This window comes from Thamnophis elegans, chromosome 10 (assembly GCF_009769535.1).
Source record: "Thamnophis elegans isolate rThaEle1 chromosome 10, rThaEle1.pri, whole genome shotgun sequence".
In the NCBI taxonomy this organism is placed as follows: domain Eukaryota; kingdom Metazoa; phylum Chordata; class Lepidosauria; order Squamata; family Colubridae; genus Thamnophis; species Thamnophis elegans.
Genome location: NC_045550.1, coordinates 29,545,878 through 29,566,423, shown reverse-complemented (window position 1 = coordinate 29,566,423; position 20,546 = coordinate 29,545,878). Strand labels below are relative to the sequence as shown.

Sequence of the window (20,546 nt, the reverse complement as noted above, 5' to 3'; positions counted from 1 at the left end):
TTTGGAATTTGAAGAAAAAATGCTTTTTTTAAAAAGATAGTATTTATTTTTTGGTTTCTTTAATCGAGGAAATGAAAATAGCTCATTCTCCTGAATTGACCTTCAGATATTCCAGGAAAACTGCTGGTCAACAATTAAACCACAGTAGGACAATTACTTCCTTAGAAAAGGAGTATTAAATTGCTCTTTTTAAGAAGCACATCTGTTATTAAAGAACAGGGTATAATCAGTGAAGAAATTGTGTAAGTGATCAAGGCAGTATTCATATGCCTTACGCTGGACTGCTAATTGTAATTTATCTAACTGCTTGTTATGGTGATGTATTTATGTTCAGTGTGTTATGCAAACTAAAAAAAATGTTGATTGACTGAACCATGGTTGAAGTAAACAAGAGTGAACATATACAGACATTTGCAGGAGAGGACCTTATAATAGTAACCATCACCTGTTTGGACTACTTCTTTGAGGAAAACTGTCTAAAGGCACACATTTTGAAAGTCCAGTTGGAATTAAATGTAATGACTCATGTCCTAACTAACTGAAGTTAGTAGATCTGTGATGCAGGCCCTTAGTAACTGTCAGCTTATTTCCAGATTCAATTTAAAGAGTGGTTTTAACCCATAAAGTTCTGCATAGAAGCATCATCAGTCATCCTCCTTAAACTCTTTTGATATAAATAACATGGGGGAAATGCTGGTGGTTGTCTGCCATCATGAAATCAAGGAGTCTCAGATTAGGAAGAGGTACTTTTTCCACTATGTTGTGGAATTGGACATAAAAGCAGCTTTCATTGGACATAAAAGCAGCTCAAAGAGGAGCTATTCTGGATGGTATTTTTTAAAAAATAGGATAGTTCTTTAAGAAGAACTCTGGTTTTAAAATGAGGGATGTTTGTTCTGATTTATAGTTATTATTATATAACTATACAGTAGCTATTTTATTTTATTTTATTTTTGAACTGCTGTGAGTCCCATGACTGTGAAGGTCTTAAAGCCCAATAAATAAATAATTGTATAAATAAATCCAGCCATTCATTTTATTTAAGGCATTTATATCTGGTCTTCCTGTTGCTAAAACATCAATAACAAATAGCATAATTGTTAACATGATCTTCAGCATAATATCAAGCTAAGTAAGATATTCCCACAGAATATCTGAGATTACCTTCAAGTATAAAGTTTTGCATTAACATGAAATAACACTTTATTTTTAATTGAGCTGGTTTTTTAAATAAAAGATGGGGCAAAATTTTTAGATGAAAAAAACGAGAAAAGTCTTGTTCAGAGTTGTATAGCAGAGTATGATCCAGTAATGTAGTTTCTTATGCAAGATGTAGCCTGGCCTCTTCTCCATCTAGGCCATTTTGTGTGCTCCTGATAAAATAAAAATATTTGCATTATTTGCTCCCCAAGAAGTTCCATTATATGTAAACTTCTACACAAAATTATAAAAATAAATCATACTAACAATGTTTTTTAAGAGCTGGGTATGCATAAGATTGGGTGAACTGAAATACAATATTCCCTTCAATTTATTTTTCCTTTATTGGATTACTATACATTCTTTGCAAATTAGACAGCAAACTACTACTGGAAGCTTCACATTCATGAACTAGTGAAATGTTTGTAATACTTAGATATTATCAGTTATCAGATATAACGGATGGAACAGAAAGATTGACTGTAGATATGGGGCTAATAAGAACATGGGATTTAGTTTATTCTGACTTGTTTAATTCAAATTTATTCCTAAGTAGTACTTTAGAATTATGTTTTGTAATCAGTGATAATTACAGTTCACTAACTCTGAAACTTGCGTTTATTCACAGATAAAGTAACATGATCTACAGTGAGTTTCCCTTACTGTACACTTTTTGGCCATTGTTCTTAAATATTAGCAATAAACCGAGAGGTTTTGCCACTTGGAACTCTGGGGAAAGATTGAATCTAATGATCGATGTCAAGACAAATGTTATAGTAAAAGCGTCATTTGTAGTACATCTGGATCCTGAATGAAAGGGCTGTATGCCCCCTTGTGGCCAGCCAAAAAAATAGTTTTAGATTCCATATACAGAACCTACAGCAAACATTAGTAAGAGTTTTGCCAAACAAGACTTTTGTTATGCAATCAGTTGCTTCATTCATGGAATCTTCATTCTCCTCCCCTCCATGCCAGTCCCTGAAGTTTACCCAATTCTTTGTTTTGTTTTAATTCTACAAATAGCTGGATAGATTTTTTTGATTGGTGCTGCTTCCTTCTTCACACTATGGAATATCTGCCTGATTTAAAAAAAATAAAACAAAATGCATCTGAGATTCAAAAGCAGTGTGGGACCCTTTGATAATTTGCTAGGCATAGTGGTAGAGTTTAAACAATCTCCCATCCCTACTTTCAATTGCATACAGTTTCTCCAAATCTGTTGCCTTTTCTGCAAGAAGCCAGGTTGCAGTTTGATTTGCAAAAGGATAAATTCTCCCTTTTCCACAAATTTTTTATCCCTGTCTCAGTGCTGTGATCACATTTCAGATTGGTTTAGATTATAAGAAGAAACCCAATTAATTGTCTCATGAGTAATGTTTTAGTCTACACAGAAATACCATTTATTAGCATCTTTTAGCTTTCGTGTAGTTTCGGCGGGACTGGCTACAACAGGGTTTAGTCACAGCCTGATTGGTCCAGAGACCGAGGGATTTTTCTTACGTATCCTCCTTTCTCTTTCGGCTCCCAGTTTCCCTCAGTCTTTGGCCCAAGCACTAGCTGTGGCTCCAGTGAGGTACAATTAAACTTGTGGTATTAATTTGATTAATTGGATATCCTAATTTGATTAAAACAGACTGCAGCCAGAAGAGACTGTTTCCAGTCTCATGGAGAAAGGGGGGGGGCTTTGCCTCCTACCCAGCAGCCAGTCAGAGAACAGTCTGCTCCCTCAGAGCACAGCGGTGGCAGTTTCTCTAATTGCAGTCTCGGCGGCTCAAATGCGGCCTCTAACGAATTAAAACTTAAAGCTCTGCCGCTATTCGATCTGCTTTTCAGCGCCGCCGCTGGAGCTTCGCCGCGGCTTCAAAGAGCTGCCACGGCCTGATTCTTTATTGGAGGGTGCACCTGTTTGAATTCGCTGAACGTCGTGGCGCAGCCCATGAAAGCAGGAGGACTGTGAGTCCGGGCACAGGAGTCTCAAGGATTCAGCTCGTTGCGAGGCTAAGCCCTCAGAGCCCAATTTTCAGCATGCAGCAATCGCCTGATTCACCACTCATGAGACACGGCGGCCATTTTTGTGTGACCTCGTGGGTAGTGGCCTCTTGCTGCAATACCAGCAGTATTAAAAGGCTCGCAGGCGATCGGGGCACAGAGAATTCGCAGCCACACTCAAGGCCGGTGAGAGAGTGCCCCACCCAGTGTCTGCAGTGCGGCCAGTGATCGAGGCCGGCAGGCAACCACAGTCCATCCAGCAAGCACGTGAGTGAGGCATGGCCTCCACAGTCCAAGAACCCGTGCAGGCCAAAGGAGAGCTAGTGGAGAAGGGCCAGGGCAGACTTAAGCCCAGGGGAGCGGCCTCCAGCCAACAAGCGCCCTTCCAGAGCATCCGCTAGAGATGAATCCAGGAGGCAAGATCCCTGGAAAAAACAGTTGGCTAGTGCAAAAGGCTGGCCCAGGCAGCTAGGCCTGAATCCCCCAGCAGATCTAGATCCCTGATTGGGCCCGCTCTCACACCTCTGGATCGCCTCCTAGGGGCTTCAGTCCTTCTTCCCCCTCAATTTCCCCTGCAAGGCCTCGCAGGAGGGTGGCCTCTCCTTCACCCCCCATCTCACCTAGAGCTTATAGGGAAAAGGTGGAGGACCCAGGAGAAGGGGGATTTTAGGACTACCTCCCGACAGCCTAACTTGCCCCCCGGGGGCCCCCATCACGGGGCCCTTCTGAGGAAGATTTGGAGGATTTGGACCAGCTGCCTGATAGCATCAGGAGACTCATCTCTGAAGCTATATCTAGGGGTATTTCCTCAGGCTTATCCAGAGGGATCATTCCTCCCAAGGGGTGCCCAGGGGTGCCCAGGCCACCCACGGTCTCCAGGTGCAGGTTTCCTTCCTCCTCCAGGGGACAGGATAATCCTATCTCTTTGTTGTCCTGAAGAGCTCTGGGGGATTGAGAGCGATCTTAGACTTTAAGTGCCTGAATTCGTACCTGGTCTACCAGTGCTTCAAGATGTCCTCTCTCAAGTCCATATTACTGGGGATCAGACGGGGAGACTTCATGGCATCAATAGACTTAACAGAAGCATACCTTCATATTCCGATTTGGCCAGCCCACCGCAAATTCCTCCGTTTTTTCCCATGGGGGTCGTCATTTTCAGTACAGGGCCCTTCCGTCCTGGCGGCAATCGTGCTCACCTGTGCTCCCTGTCGGTGAGACTCCATTGCTACCTCGATGAACTGCTCATCCTGGCCCATTCCTGGACACAAGCAAATTTGGATCTGGAAATCACCATCTGGGCACTACAGTCCCTGGGGTTTTCCATCAACTTTCCCAAGAGCCATCTCTCTCCATCGACAAAAATCCTGCACTTGGGCACAGTGATAGACTCGAGATCAGGGCTAGTTCGTCTTTCACCAGACCGCCTGACAAGCCTACAAACCTTGGCACGACACGTCCGCGTAAGTCGGTCAGCTTCCATCCTGATTTTGGTCCGCTTACTGGGCAAGATGGTGTGCATTATCCACAGATAATAAGCCCAATCGTGATTTTGAGCGCATGTGCTGAAATAAGCCCTCCCCTGAAAATAAGCCCTTCCTGAAAATATTGCAATGCAGCAGCAGCAGCCACACTCGCTACCTCCTGCATCTCAAAAATAATAAGACCTCCCCGAAAATAAGGCCCAGTGCTTATTTCAGGGGTCAAAAGAAAATAAGGCCCTGCCTTATTTTGGGAGAAACACGGTATTACATAAGAAGATAGTGGGAAAACGCCTACTCCCTCAAAAGTATACAATTATGGCCCACAAATAAATCTAAAGGGTGAGAGACAAATTAAATATTCAACCCAGCACATATTTATACCATGGAATTCACTAATGTAAGATGTAGTACTGCCCATCGTGAATTGGATTAAAGCCCAGATTAGACAATTCATGAAGGATAAGTCTACTAATGGCTTCTAATTAGGATAGATATATATGCTACTTCAAATATTGGCACAGTTGTTTTCTGAACATCAGTTTCTGGGTTAGGGACAAAATGATTATTTTGTCTTGCTCTTGTGGGCTTCCCATTGCTTTCTAATTGAGTCCTGGAGCTGCATGCTGGACACATGGACATATGATCTGATCCTTTACTGTTTTTTTACAGCCTTTAAATCTCTTAGGTTAAAAAAATTACCATTGTAGAAATCCATGTCAGAATTCAAACTCAGTGTTTAAGAAATCACTGTGGATTGTGGAGTTTGGCAATTAAAAAACCATTAAGAAAAAAAAATCTAAACTTCTACAAGTCTTTGCTAGATAAAAATCTTATAATTGTTTAAAATGCTCATTTTACCAATTCATTTTCCATTTGGATTATTTCTTAGAAAATGAAAATAGAACCTTTATAGTCTATAGTAATGCTTTGATCTTATTCTTTATATAAAGAAATGAGAAAGATAATTTATATGAGGAAGGAGAATTGTTTGATTTCCCTTGAATATATTGCTACTTCAATTGACTTGGGGTGAAATACAATTATGATATTATTGGACTCTAGAAATTAATTTTCCAGTAGAATCATAAGGGCAGTAAATAATAATTAACCAGAGTATCACAGATGCTGCTGTACTAACTGGAGAGAAAATACACTTAAGTATATGGGATTCAAGCTCCCTCTATTATGCTATATTTGGCCATGATTTGCACGGAGAAATCTCTTTTATTCTTCTATTTGCCAGCATGAGTTGAGGCAGTGCTTTCTCAGAATGCTCCCCCTCAAATACTCATTCTATTTTGCCTCTATCTTGGCTTGTGCAAGGGAGTCCTTTGCTGAAACACATAACAAGAAACACTAATAGAAGCTTTCACAAAGAAGCTTCTTATGAAAATGGAAGTATCGGAAGTATCTAATAAAGAGAGGAGAGTCTTGAATGACAAGTCTTTGAAGCTTAAACTACTGTACACAAATCATGCATTGCTACTTGTGTGTCTGGTGGTAACCAAGGCCAACTATGTGTTGTTTTATTATATGTAAATTAGTGTATGTGACATTTCCTATTTGAAAACATATATAGAAGTGACCGTGAAGGTTATATTACAACTTAAAAAGCTAAAATGTATATCAGAGAATGAATTGTTACCTAAATTGTCAGTGTGTATAAAAATCATGGAATAACGATAATGGCATATTATGCTTCAGTGGATGATGAAAATAAAAGATTCCCGGATGAGTTTTGGCAAAATCGCACAACATTCTGAATAAATGTGTTCTGGGAAAAAAAACATAGATGGGTGAATGAATAGATGGATGGGAATGAAACAAAGAAGTACTTAAATAGTGAGTCAGCCATTCAGAAACCTAAGAATGAATCAGCAGTGTGACTGACATCTGCTTAGGAAAAGATACTATTTGTTTCACTAAGTGGTTTAAGTATGTTTATTCCTGTATACACATGGCAAAAACTTAAAGGCATGCTTGATTTGATTGTTTATGGTGAATAATTAAGAGGATGAGTGAAGAATGCAAAGGTGATAGGAGCCTTGGTTAGGCAAGTAATTTCTTTGATAGGGTCAAGAACGGATCTTGACATAAGAGGGAAAATGAAACAAATACCAGAAGTGAAAATATTGTGTATGTTTTGGGTATGACCAATGTTAATTATGTTAACAATGAAAAATATTGTGTATGAACAATGTTAAAAAATAAATTAATCACTGAAAGAATGGAAAGTGATGATAAGGCAATACTGTATTATTCGGACTATAAAATGCACTGGAGTATAAGACGCACTAAGATTTTGAAGAGGTAAATTAAAAAAAAAGTTTTTGCCCTCCCCGGCCCCCAGGACCACTCTGCAGGCCTACCAAACCCTCTGCACGGCCTGTTTTTTGTGAAAAATGGGACATGCAGAGAGTTTGGGAGGCCTGCAAAGTGCTTCTGGAGGCCGGGGACGGCAAAAACGCGACATGGGGGTTTGTGAGACAAAGAGGGTTTGAGAGGCCTGTAGACTGCTGCTGGGGGCTGGGGAGAGGAGAAACACTCCAATTTTTGTGAAAAACGGGGCCGTTTTCACTCGTTTTTGCTTTCCCCAGCTCTCAAAAGCACTCTACAGGCCTCCCAAACCCTCTGTGAAAACAGGCCCGTTTTGCACTTGTTTTTTCACTCCCCAGCCCCAGGATTACTTTGCAGGCCTCCCAAGTCCTCTGCGCTCCATTTTTGCAAAAAACCAGATCCATGGTTTGGGGTTTAAGAAGGACAAAAATAGCTGTATTCAGTGTATAAGGCGCACCCAGATTTTCACCCTCTTTTTGGGGGAAAAAGGTGCATCTTATACTCCAAAAAAATCGGTAATTCTCAAAGTTTGACCTCCCAAGGCAGGGATATAAGGTGGTCCACTGTAATTTTCCTTGTTCACCACCCTTATCACTAGTTAACTGGCTTGCAGAAGTGGATCAGTGACTGAAATATGGTTCATTGAAGCCAACACATGAAAATAAAGTTAAGAATATAAGTATAAAAATTCAGAAAATTAACAGTAGTGAATAACTCTACTGCAAGTAACATCCCATATGTGCTAAATGGAACTGAACCCCAAAATATGATCATTCTAAAATGAGATTTCATTGGATCTCAATTATGGTCTGACTGTTGGAAAAATGCCTTATTTTTCTCCTACACAAAGGAAAAATAAGGGGTGAATGCAATAAGATTAAGCATGTCTGAGGTGTTTGGCAAAATCCAATTGAAAAAGTACATGAGATGACAATGTCCGCACGTTTTGAAGCACAGTTATGTAAAGTATGTGGTGTCCAAATTTTTGCTTTGTGGAGTTGTTTGCTTGCAGACATTTCATTATCCAACTAGATAACATCTTTAATGTTAGAAGGGTGTGGTTTTTTTTCTCTATTTATATATGTATTGCCCTGTCAGTTTTTTGTTTTCAGAAGTTCATTGAGAAATGTATGAAAGTGAGGGGGGAAAAGGTTTATTGCATCTTTATTCATTTAAAGATAGTGGCGTATAATAAATAGGCTTGAATTACAGAATGTTTGAATGTTTTTTTTTTAATGTATAAAGAATGCTTACGATGATTATGATTAGGTATATTAGTCATTGGTGTCAATGTAAGTGCATTTTTGTATGCAGATGACACTGTGCTATTGGCCGACAATCCCAATTGCTTGAAGTTAATATTAAATGGGTTGTATGAGGCAAAGGGATGCAGTGGCTCAATGGCTAAGATGCTGAGCTTGTCGATCAGAAAGGTCAGCAGTTTGGCGGTTCGAATCTCTAGTGCAGCGTAACAGAGTGAGCTTGTCCCGGTGTCTGCCAACTTAGCAGTTCGAAAGCATGTAAAAATGCAAGTAGAAAAATAGAGACCACGTTTGGTGGGAAGGTAACAGTGTGCCTTCTGTGTTTAGTCATGCCGGCCACATGACTACAGAGATGTCTTCGGACAATACTGGCTTTTCGGCTTTGAAACGGAGATGAGCACCATCCCCTTGAGTCAGGAACAACTAGCACATATGTATGAGGGAAACCTTTACCTTTACTATAAGCCAATGAGGAACATAGATCTGTTTCAAAGAACAAAGTAGTATAGGTTGACAAGGAAAATTGAATGTTGAATTGAATGAAATTACACATATATGGTAAAAAATTAGAGTAAGAAAATGAATGTATATATGTACCTTGGTAGAACGTTTCCCAAAAGAGAAAAAATGAGACATATTAAGACATTGAAATATTGGTAGTAAGATAATGTACATCTTTTTTGTGAGCAATAATTTTGAAATAAGCAGAAATAGCTATGTATAAGCATGCTTCTGCTCACCGAGTCATGTGGGAATGAGAGTATAATGCAAACATAAAACTAAATAATGCAGTGGGAATTGGCTACTTAAGTAAATAAATGTATGATTAAACAAGGAAAGGCAGAGTCAGAAAAACAAGGGGGTTGAAGGAATGTGGACTTAATACAAAAGTGGGTGACCAGTGTGAAAGAAATACATTGAAGGTAGCTTGGTCAAATAAAAAGAAGGACCAAACACAAAATAAATATATGAAGGAAGAATGAATGGATCAAGAGAAAAGGGGAAAACAAGCAAAATGTGTTTGAATTAAGTTGATGACATTCTCAGGAAAAACAAAAGAAAATTGTATGAAGCTGCATGTGTAGTCAGAGCAGGCAAAGGATGCTGTGAAAAGATACAAAGTTGATAGATGTAAGTATTTGTTTTTTAAAAATTAGGTTTATATTTCCTTAAAAACAAATATCTTGTTACCTACCTTTCATTTCTGTTACCAATTACTTCTGTCTTTTTTTCTAGCTTTGCATAATATAGTTTGCCCCCAAAGTGTACAATATGACATATACGAATGAATACGTATGCATACATACACACAACCATTTTTCTTGTCCAACTCTTTCGTATTAATCTGGACCAAATGTAACTCCAACAAAAGAAGCACACCAAGCAGCAAGATGGGCAGTATATACAATACAATAGCGAATTGGAAGGGACCTTGGAGGTCTTCTAGTCCAACTCCCTGCCTAGGCAGGAAACCCTTATACCGTTCCAGACAAATGGCTATCCAACATCTTCTGAAAGATTTCCAGTGTTGGGGTATCCAATTTGAAAAGATTATAAATTTGATAGATAGATTAACTGCCTCCATTCATGTATCTATCCAATCAGACATTACTATGCATTTGCTTTTGGGGATGTACTAAGAAATGTAGTTTCTGAATCTGAATTCATGCTGTATTGTCATATAAAAGAATTCATAGGCAAATATAATTTTTTACCCTTTTGCAGGGAGTTTGTCATTAAATCCTCTAAGGTTCAATGTTTCTGCATTTAAACAATATAGGTTTTTGCTGCATGTTCAATAATTCTTGAAAGTATGATTCAGAGAATTAGCTTACATTAATACAGAGCCAGAGCCTCCTTCCACTATTGCTCCAGAGCAAAAGATAGCATTGCACAGAAACCAGAAGAGGACAAGCATCGCTCTGGACAATATGCCATTGTTCTCCTCTATCTGCTATATATCCTTCACCACTGAGGGGAGCAGTTCACAATTATGAATGTGCAATGCCACAATTTCCATTTGCACAATATTATCAATGCATTTATACTCTATATTTCTGGGATTTTTATCCAATACTCAAGACAGATTACAATAAACATGAAATAGAAAGCAAATTAATTCAATTAAAATTATTCAAAATATATTTATAGAATACAAAGAAAAAACCCCAACATATTTCTTTTAAAAATTTAATAACTAGAGAATGCCAGGGAATAGCAATCATGTGGTCTGAAATGGAAGAATCAGATAACTACACTTTCTTGGGGGAAAGATGAGTAGATGAATGCTGTTTAGAAATTTGCTGATAACTGAGATTTGTTTTAGCTTTATTGTCAGTTCATTTTATGTTTCTTCTAAATGCAATCCAAAATTAACGGTTCAGGTTCTAAATCCTCTGTAATCTAAAGTTTCTCAGATTGAAATCTATTATATTCTAGAGTATTTTTATATATATATATATATAATATATATATATATATATTATATATATATATATATATATATATATAATATATATATATATATACACACCGTATTTTCACGACCAAAGCCGCACCGGATTATAAGCCGCAGTATCAATTAACGTTAATTTTTCAAACTTTTTCCACATATAAGCGCACCGGGTTATAAGCCGCACGTTTCCCGACGCTTCTGGACATCTGTTGCAGTCGCGAGGAGGAGCGGAGAACAGCGCGAAGGTTCTTGGCGCTCCAGGAAGCCGCGAAAGCAGTTGGGAGAGGCGCACGGCTTGGTTTCTCCTCCCTGGACGTCGCAGCAGCAGCCCCAAACTCACCGATCTCAGTGTTTTTTCCGCATCGGGGTGTGCTGCAAGAGCATGCCCCGATGCGAAAAACACAGAGTTCGGTGCGCTTGGGGCTGTTGCTGCGACGTCCAGGGAGGAGAAACCAAGCCGTGCGCCTCTCCCAGCTGCTTTCGGGGCTTCCTGGAGCGCCAAGACCCTTCGCGCTGTTCTCCGCACTCTCCTCGGCTCCTCACAACTGCAATAGACGTCCAGAAGCGGCAGGGGCTATCGAGCTGGAAATCCAATCCCCATTAGCCCCAAAAGCCGCTTCTGGACATCTATTGCAGTCGCGAGGAGCGGAGGAGGAGCGCGAAGGTTCTTGGCGCTCCAGGAAGCCCCGAAAGCAGCTGGGAGATCTTTTTCCACATATAAAGCGTACCGGGTTATAAGCCGCACTGCCGGTTTTGGATCAAATTTTAGGATTTTCAGTGCGGCTTATAGTCGTGAAAATACGGTATATATATATATTAAATAAAGGTTATAATCTACCCTAATCTGGGGTTTTGTGTTAAAATAACATTCAGCTGTTAAGGAAAATGATTTTTATTTCTGGTTTTTTTCATCCAATTGGGACAGGATCATTAAACTAGTATGCATTTATCTGGAAACAGTTTTTAGTGGACTGTATGGGACTTATGTATGAAATTTTAAATTTTAATACAGTCAGCATTGTACAATGCCATATGCATGTTGAAGATGTTAATACTGTACTGTATAAACAAATTCCTCCTACATTTAGACTGCACACCGAACAAACCTCATTTTAAAAAAATGTCAATAAATGCTTTGATGTTGATATCTTGCATTATGTATTTTTATGTTGATTTACTATATGTTACTTGCTAAGAATGGATTGCTTATAATTCCAAAATGTATTGAATGTGGCATATATTTCTTAATCAGGAAGAGGGAGAAAGGTATAGAATTATATTCTGGACTGCTTCTGTTTTTTGTCCGTTGTGATTAATAAACAATTAAAGGTTAGAGGCACTTTGCAGGAACAAAGTGCATGAGGTATTTCTGTGTTATCTTAGTTTGGCTCATTGTATTCAATTAGAGTTGCTAGAATTGATGTAACACTAGGTAAATCATGTTCTGTTGTAGTATACTAATTGATCTTGCTTTGTGGACTCTTTCTTCACAGAAGCAGGAAGATTCAATCCGGAATATTCCTCCACATTTACAGTGGGAGGTAAGGGATAAGATTAATTATTTTCTGCTGTCTATTTCCCCCAAATTATGTTTGTATTATTTTTACTATTTCTCCATAACATTACCCAGGATATTATAGTAGGCATATAGAAGATGAAATACTTATTGTAATTTGACTCAATGTTAGTAGTATATGCAAAACAAAATTGAAACCTTTAAGCTAAAATGGTCCATTGTGGTCAACACAGAAGTATTCTGATTTCAGGAACCTCTGGTTAGAGCAGAACAAACAGCTTGGGATGTTTCTGTAAGGTCAAAGTAGCCCATTTAAAATTTTAAACACTGTATATGCCTCTATTTTATATCCAATAGTTAAGCATTAAATGATACAGTTCTAATATGCATATCAGAATAGGTGTTATGAGCATACCTCGTCAAATTATCTCTACAACTTTCGCTGCTCTATTCCTTTTTATATGAGTGAGTTAATTCAATCAGTCAGGAAACCGCGTCCTGCGATTTAGTACGTTTGAACCTGTGTTCCTATTGTTCTGTTTTAGTTATGTTTCATATAGTAGGCTAAGAAAGTCTGACTTACAATTGGCATTTATATGTGATGAATGCTACTTCCAAATGTACCTCAGCCACAATGAGATCTTAAATACATCAGTTACCATTGGGGCATTAAGTAGAGGAGTTATAGTTCAGTATTGGAGCACATACCATGTAGATAAAAGATCCCGAATTTTTTTTGTGTCATCTCTAGGCTTTTTTAAAATTTGAGGGAACTGCAAAACCAAACTAGGTGGAACAATTATTTAACCAGAGAGGAAGGCCGCTTATTGCAGAATCCTGTCACTAATTTCAGACTTTTAAAAAGCTGTCCATGAAACACAGAGCAGTTTATAGATTAACCAGTTGATTGTCTTGATCTGCTTTCTTAAGTTGGCTAGGATAATGAGGGCAGTGGGTCATGTTTGGCCACCCATAGCTTGAGAATGAAATCTTAATGTATCTGGAAAGCATCAGTTTTTTGGAAAATGGTTCTGTAGAGAGATTGTGAGTATAATTTATGTCTTATTATTTCCTTAGTATAGTATATTGGAAAGACTTAATTAAACCAAAGGATGAGCCAGTATGATTCCTTTCCATAGTTTGGAATCCATTGGAGTCCTAAAATTATAAAAAGATACCTTCAGAACATAGGTTGATAGAGGAACATTTTGTGATGGACCTTTTTGTATGAATTGTCTTAGTTGCAGACTAGATTATTTTCCATTCTGGGTACAGGAGTTGGCTGCAGGGATGACTACACATGAGTGTTTGTTTTTCTTAGTCATCATTATCACAAATATGATGATGTTACTCATTAGAAGGACTGTTGTGCTGGTTTATATAGAGGCCATTGTGCTAGTGAAATGACTCGCTGGCAATAAAAATCAGTGATTGAATTCGCTTTCAGGTACTGGCTGAAGGATAGCTTAAATGTTTAATTTTGGGAAAGGGGGTTGGCCTGGCAATCTGTGTTGGGCAGTTGGGAAAGAACGAAGCATCTTTATTGAGCCACATCGTCTCTAATATTTGTTAGTATCGATTCCTGCTTAATATCCCCACGCCATGATAAGTTTGATTTTATGCATCAGGAATCCCAGTTATAAAATATGTTCTCACTCATATCAGACTTTGTCTGTGGGATTGGAAGTAATTTCAGCACTTAAAGTAGAAAGTTTTGTGCTTCTTTGCTAAGTCATTGGAATAGCCCGGTTACCTGAAAATGTGAACTGCTTTGGCTGGTTGGCATTGTTTGCTGTAAATTTCTGTACCCTTCTTCCAAAGCATTCATTGTTCAGTTGGTTGTAGAAAACCACACTGGGTCTTAATTGAGCAATAGCTTGACACAGCCTGGCAGATTTTCTGTCATACGTTTTGTATTATAGAATAGCTTCTCTCAACTTGATGCCCTTCTGATAAATTGGAATGTGATTCCCACAAAACTCGTTTACAGTAATTGAACTCTAATGCATCTGGAGAGCCAGTTTGGGGAAAAATGAATTCAGACAATTCATATATGCAGACATATAGACATATAGCTATAGGTCTCGAGCTAAGGGAAGGCGTAGCTTTGATTCTTATATTCGGTGGAAAGACTAGAAATTTGATTGGATTGTTAGCCTAGCATAGGGTGCATTATATCTTTCAGCTCAAAGGGTGCACTAGACTTCGTGTGGGAGAGAAAGACTGATATACTAAACTGAGGTGTGTGCAAAGCCCATTTTTGAAGAAGATTCATAGGTTTATGGAGTGAAATAGGTGTCTTATAAACTTCAATTCCTTCCCCTCCCAGCCAAGAAAAGTCAAATCATTGGTTCTGCTCATTATAATGCAATCACATATTGACACACACCCAAGTCCTTTTTGTACCTATATGCCTTCTGTACCTATCTATCAGCTGGTACTTAATTCTCTTCAATATCAATAGGTTGGGAATTGATCTAGCTATTTATAAAACCCTTAGAGCAGGGCTGTTAAACTCTTGGCCCGTGGGCCAGATGTGTCACACTGGGTTAGGGAAGGGGGGGAGTCCTGATACGTCATGTGATGCTGCCATGATGACATGATTTGACTCCCCTGTCTTAGAACCATTATTTTATGAACGTCTTTTTTTTACTATATGAAACCAATGTGAAAACAAATAGGAACAGAAAAGATGTCCAGAAAATTATAGCCCAAAAATTATTTCAAAACATTCCTTTTATTCCTTATCCTTCATTAAAAATAGGATAATTCAAAAGTTGATTTCAATCATTTTAGTCAAACAAGTATCACTTTCCATTCTGACTGCTAATAAAGTGAAGTTGGAGTGAGTTGAAGGGAGAGCTGATTTGTGCTTTATTAACTTAATTTGAATGACAAGTTTTCAGGATTTTGTTACCTATATTTATGTCTGATTTCTATTTCAGGTGCTAGATGGTCTTTTAGCGCAACATGGGACAGTAGAGAATGTAGACAAGGTAAAGACATTAGCTACTGCCTTTTGTTTTATCTAATTTAAATGCTTTATTAACAGTAAACATTCTTTAGAGATCAATGTCTGTATTGAATATCTGCTATATAATACTTGAAGATAATCAGTTTAATATTGCCTTGTGATGTTTAAGGAGATTTTTAGTGAAGTATAATGCTTAAACATTAACAAACAGTTTTTTTTAAGTTCTAGGACTATTTAATTCACCTCAGCATAACCATTGAAGGAAGGAGATCTAGGGCTACTTCCTGAATGGTTCATATCTCTTTAACCATGCTTACTTGCTGTGACTGCAATAAGGCAAATTTATTTCTTAATCATAGTTTAGTTCATTTTGTTATCAAAGTTCATATATAAACTTCAAAAATGACTTAATTCAAGTAATCAAATCTTCTAGGACTCCAGCTGTGATATATCATGGAAGGAGAAGATCTGAATATCATAATGTATGCAGACATAGGTGCTACTGTGTGGACGTTTAAAATATTTATTAGCAGGGGATTCGCAGTACTTGTCCCCAGTTTCCTACAGGTATCTCAAAAGAACCAGGATATCTGGTATTATTCTGAAATATGTTGCTTTGGTCTTTCCAAGAGTCAGAAACCTTGTTAGCCTACAGTAAAACTATGGACTAAGCAATTTTAGGTCACCTTAAAGAATTCTAGCATTTCTTTTATTAAAAACATTTTAAAAACACTCCAATGGGAATTTTCTTATAGATATTTTGATCACTGATAGGTGCATGGTGAAGTAGCCAAGTTATTTCCACATTTCTGACATTTCTCTGTGGTTCTAAACCAATTAATAATTTCAGATGAGCATATATGCATTATTTAGAAGTGAGAAGGAAATTTCCATCCGGTTAATTCTCTTTAGGTGATACAACATGGGTTACAGTAACTATAACAAAAAGAACAGATGATTTGCTTGTTCATTGTCATTGGATCTAATTGTTCGGCATTTGTGTATGTATGTATTTATTCATAGTTATTTGTTTCTGTTGAGAACAGATATCATCATTCTGTTCTGAGACTCAATTTTTTTCTTTGAAATATTAAAGTTTTCTTGAGGTTTTAAGTTGGTGTGACTGGAGATTTTCAGCATGATTGTTACTTGCCACGATTTCTTAACATTTAGAATGTTGTCAAATTAAATGTCTTATTATAGATTACTTCTTTCTTGCTATTCAGGAAATGCTAGGTCAATGAACACAGTATCTTGTTACAGAAATGACCGCTAACACTTCCTATTTTGAGCCTGCATATTTCATCAGTTTATGTACTGTAGCAAGAAACTCAAAGCTGTTTCTAATTAAAAGTATCTCTTTAAACCAGAAGATGACTGTAATGAAGGTACTAGTTCATAGAATTATTTAGATCATGTCAATAATGGAAACTAGCTGGCTCTCAGACTGTTTGCAGATTGGTTCACTTCATCTTAGATACAGATTGTGGCATTCCATTTTATGAAAATGTGGAATGGTTAGATACCAAGCCTCACAACAATTTGAATTCTACTTCCCATATCATATGAACTAAATAAATGATAGAATGATAATGTGTTCCAATTTTGTAAATTTCACATGATTTAGTAAAAAAATTCATCCAGTTTCAGAATTTATTTTCAGTTTTTTAAAAAGATCCAAATATAAAAAATTATTTTTGTACAGTTTTCCTATATAAAATATTATTCTGTGCAATTTTCTCTACATACTTTAAAGCATCTTAACCTGGAATCATATCTCTAAAATGGCAGAAATATACAATCGGAAGGATAGATATCTTCTAAGTAGCCTATTGTGAGCTGTATCGGAATAGTGGTTTAAGCACTGGACTAGAAATCAGAAAACCTTGAGTTGTAGTCCCATCTTTGGCATGAAGCCAACTGTGTGACCTTTGGCCAGTCACACACACTCTCAGCCCAGGAAGGAGGCAATGGCAATCACTTTGGAAGTCTTGCCAAGAAAGCTTGAGCCTTGTCCAAGGAGCTGCCAAGAATCAGATTTGATTCAAAGTCAGCAAAAAAAATATCTGCCTATTAATTTGAGATGTGCAGACTTCACTAGTTTGCTTTAAAAAGTTGGCCACATTAATATTTGCCCTATTCCTGTTTTTTGGATTGAAAATTTGCACATCTGTATTTTCTTGTTCAGCTGCTATTAACTTTGTCTTTGTACAAGGTTCTACAAAAATGTTTGTCCTGATGTTATTTAATAAAATACACCTTTCTGAAATTTTCTCAGTTGGTTACCACACAAGTATATTTCTTTTGTTTTGGTTTCTTAGTTAACACAGAATCAGAGACAGCAGTTGTCAACGTTACATATGCAACAAAAGAAGAAGCAAAAGTGTAAGTGGCTATGACAGTTTCAGTTGCAATTTCCATTTCTCCTGGTCTTTGCTGTTTTAGTTTATTCTCTTGGCAGGTTCTCTTAAATTTTATTTCTGAATTTACAAGTTTAAAAAGTGACACAGAATACCCCTGTTGCTGTTATGCCATAAATTTCAATCTGCTGCTGTCTCAATTTTCTGCTGAGTCAGAGCTGATACTAATCAGCTAATGATCTTTGATTTTGAGAGCATTGCAGAATAAATATTATAAGATTGGAGTGCCATGTATGAAATGCTAAATATTTCTTAAAGCACTACTTGAAAAAAGGAAATCTGTGCCAAGGAAAGGATTGGCAAATATATTCCCATGTGTATCCATAGCGGAATAATGAGCAACCTTGGATTGTGTCCTACTTATGAAATCATAGAACCAGAAATTTGGGTCACCATGTCTAAGTCTCTGCACAGTGCAGGAATCCCAAATGAAGTACACTTGACAGATTTTTGTCTAGCCTCCAGTTCAATATACCCAGTAAAATGGAGTCTGCAACCTTTCTAAGCAATTGATTCTACTGTTAAACTGCTCTTTTATAGGATTTTTTCCCCTTAAAACTCAGTTGGAATCTGCTTTCTTGAAGCTTAAATCATTTTTTCTGCATTTAGAATAATAGAGTTCATGTCTTTTATCTTTTCCTGAGTGACATCCTTCCAACTATCTAAAGAATGTCATCATATCTCCTCACTCTTCTTTCTCAAAGCTACACTTTCCCAGTCTTCAATCTCTGTTTATAGGACTTTGATGACTAACCCTTGATCATCTTCATTGTCATCTTCATTGTTCTTGGAGTCTTTCCAATTTGTCTGAAATGTTCACTCATAGTTCTGATTTATCTAATAAAAATTCAGCTGCTCTCATTCAACTGAAATGGGCTTCATTTCATAGGCCTCAGCTTGTTTTCTAAGTAACTCTACTCAGAATTATGGTCAAACTCTGTTGAAACTACTGGAGCAAGCCATTTATTTAACATACCATTGTATCTGCCATGAGATCCCGGTGGTTTAGAATTATAAATCAACAATTAAAAGATCTATGATGAGATTATGAATAATTTATTAAATGATGTTGAAGTAATATCATAAAAAATATAATAACATGATAAAACAACCATAATAAATAATATTTGATATTAACCATTAGATTAAGGGTGTCAAACTGAAGGCTAGATAGGGCTGCAGGATGCTTAGATGTGGCCCACGGGGCCACCCTGGAAACAGCAAAGGCCCTCAATGAAATCAAGTTTGACACCCCTGCATTGGATGCTCCCTGGAAAAACTGCAGGGAAATAGTAGATACAGCAAGCCCTAGTGTTAAAGCCTTGCAGACCCATACGGTTGGGTCTCCCACTGAAAAGTAAACTTGAATTGTACCCAGTAACTTAGGAGCAACTAGTGTGAAATGCAAATGTAACATGTTACTAGTAACCAGTATCTGCCATTAAACAAGCCACCATATTTTGTATCAACTATATCTTCAAGGTAGTCTTCAAAGTTAGCCCCAGGTAGATCATATTGCAGAAGTCCAGCTATGCAATACTGAAGACATTAGCTGCTATTTCAGAGTACTCAGGACTGCTACTACCTAGTATACTAGCCAAGCCTGCCCATCCAGCAGTGTCTATGAAGCTAGAAGAATCTCTAAGTCATAGACCTGCTCCCTTAGAGCTTTTGTCTCAAGAGACAACACTGGAGTTGACAAGAATCTCAATGAACAATCAGTAATGCTATCTTTTTTTTTTTTAAATATATTTTATTCATTTTCACATTCCATTTTACAATCACTTATATACAGGGTATTTGCTATAAGAAAAAAAAGAAAGATAAAAAAAAAAACAAAATAAAAAAGAAAACACAACTCATCATTCACAACCCCACCTGGCACTTCCATCCTCCATACACCCCATCTACCCCCTCCAACTTTCCTTTCCTCCCTCTAACACTCCCCTCCTACTTCCCTTTCCCCTCAAACCTTCCTTCTCCCCTTACTCCCAACACGCCCTCCTTACATTCCCCTTACTCCTTCCTTACTCCTCCCTCTTCTTTCCCTCTACCTCCCTCCTTGGTGTATGCCTTTATTCAAGTGTTGTTTAATCTGATAAAAAGTAAAATAAACCAAGGAAAAAAAATATAAAGAAAGAAAAGAGAAAAAAAAAACGAAAAAACAACAACAACAACCGTATATAAGTGCATTCTTGTTCTTATTGAGACTATGTTAACACCCACCCACCCACCCACCCACCCCCCATAAATCCCCATCCCTAATCCTCCCGACTTCCCAGGGCCCACACCTGGCACTGCCTTCTATCTAAAGTATCTTGTGTTCGTATGGATTAAAAATAAAAGTAATATATTAAAGGAAAGAAAAACAAGAAAAAAGAAAGAAAAGAAAAAAGAAAAAGTAATGTAATCTTGATTGGATTTAATTTCAAACCATTCCATCCAGAATCTACAATGTCCAGATATTAAAATAAAACTGCCATGCTATCCACTTTTATGCTTTTGCTACTGTTATACTGCCAGTAACACAACCACTTATTAGACCAAAACACTATAAGATAGTGCTTCCAGTACCCAGATCTTGCATGCAGTGCAGAAAGATATGGTAGTTGATGATATCAGAGGCAGTTGAGAGATCTAATAAGACTTCTGCAGACCTCTTCAAATAAGCAGTGACTGATGTCAGCTTCTGCCTTTCATGCTGCCACCTGCATTCTGAAGGAACTAGGAACAGCATAGAATTTATGTGCAAACTGCATAAGGTATAGATTCATCAAAGACCAAAAAGAATCCCAGCTGGTATGCAAAATGTCTCCTCAGACACCAGTCTAGACCCCGTGCGCAAATAGTCAAGAATCTGAAGAAACGTTTGGAGTGTGAAATGGTCATAGTAGCCAGGCAGGTATTCTGTA

General features: G+C 37.7%; 1 protein-coding gene across 1 annotated transcript in view; it reads left to right on the top strand.

Moving 5' to 3' along the window:
* The window catches only part of IGF2BP2 (insulin like growth factor 2 mRNA binding protein 2), a 68,275-nt gene that overhangs the window by 25,334 nt on the left and 22,395 nt on the right, over positions 1-20,546 (top strand). Inside the window, exons 4-6 of the mRNA XM_032225652.1 lie at positions 12,178-12,265; positions 15,186-15,236; positions 17,493-17,599. Coding sequence (XP_032081543.1) covers positions 12,178-12,265; positions 15,186-15,236; positions 17,493-17,599 — 246 coding nt within the window. The remainder of the gene's footprint in view (positions 1-12,177; positions 12,266-15,185; positions 15,237-17,492; positions 17,600-20,546) is intronic.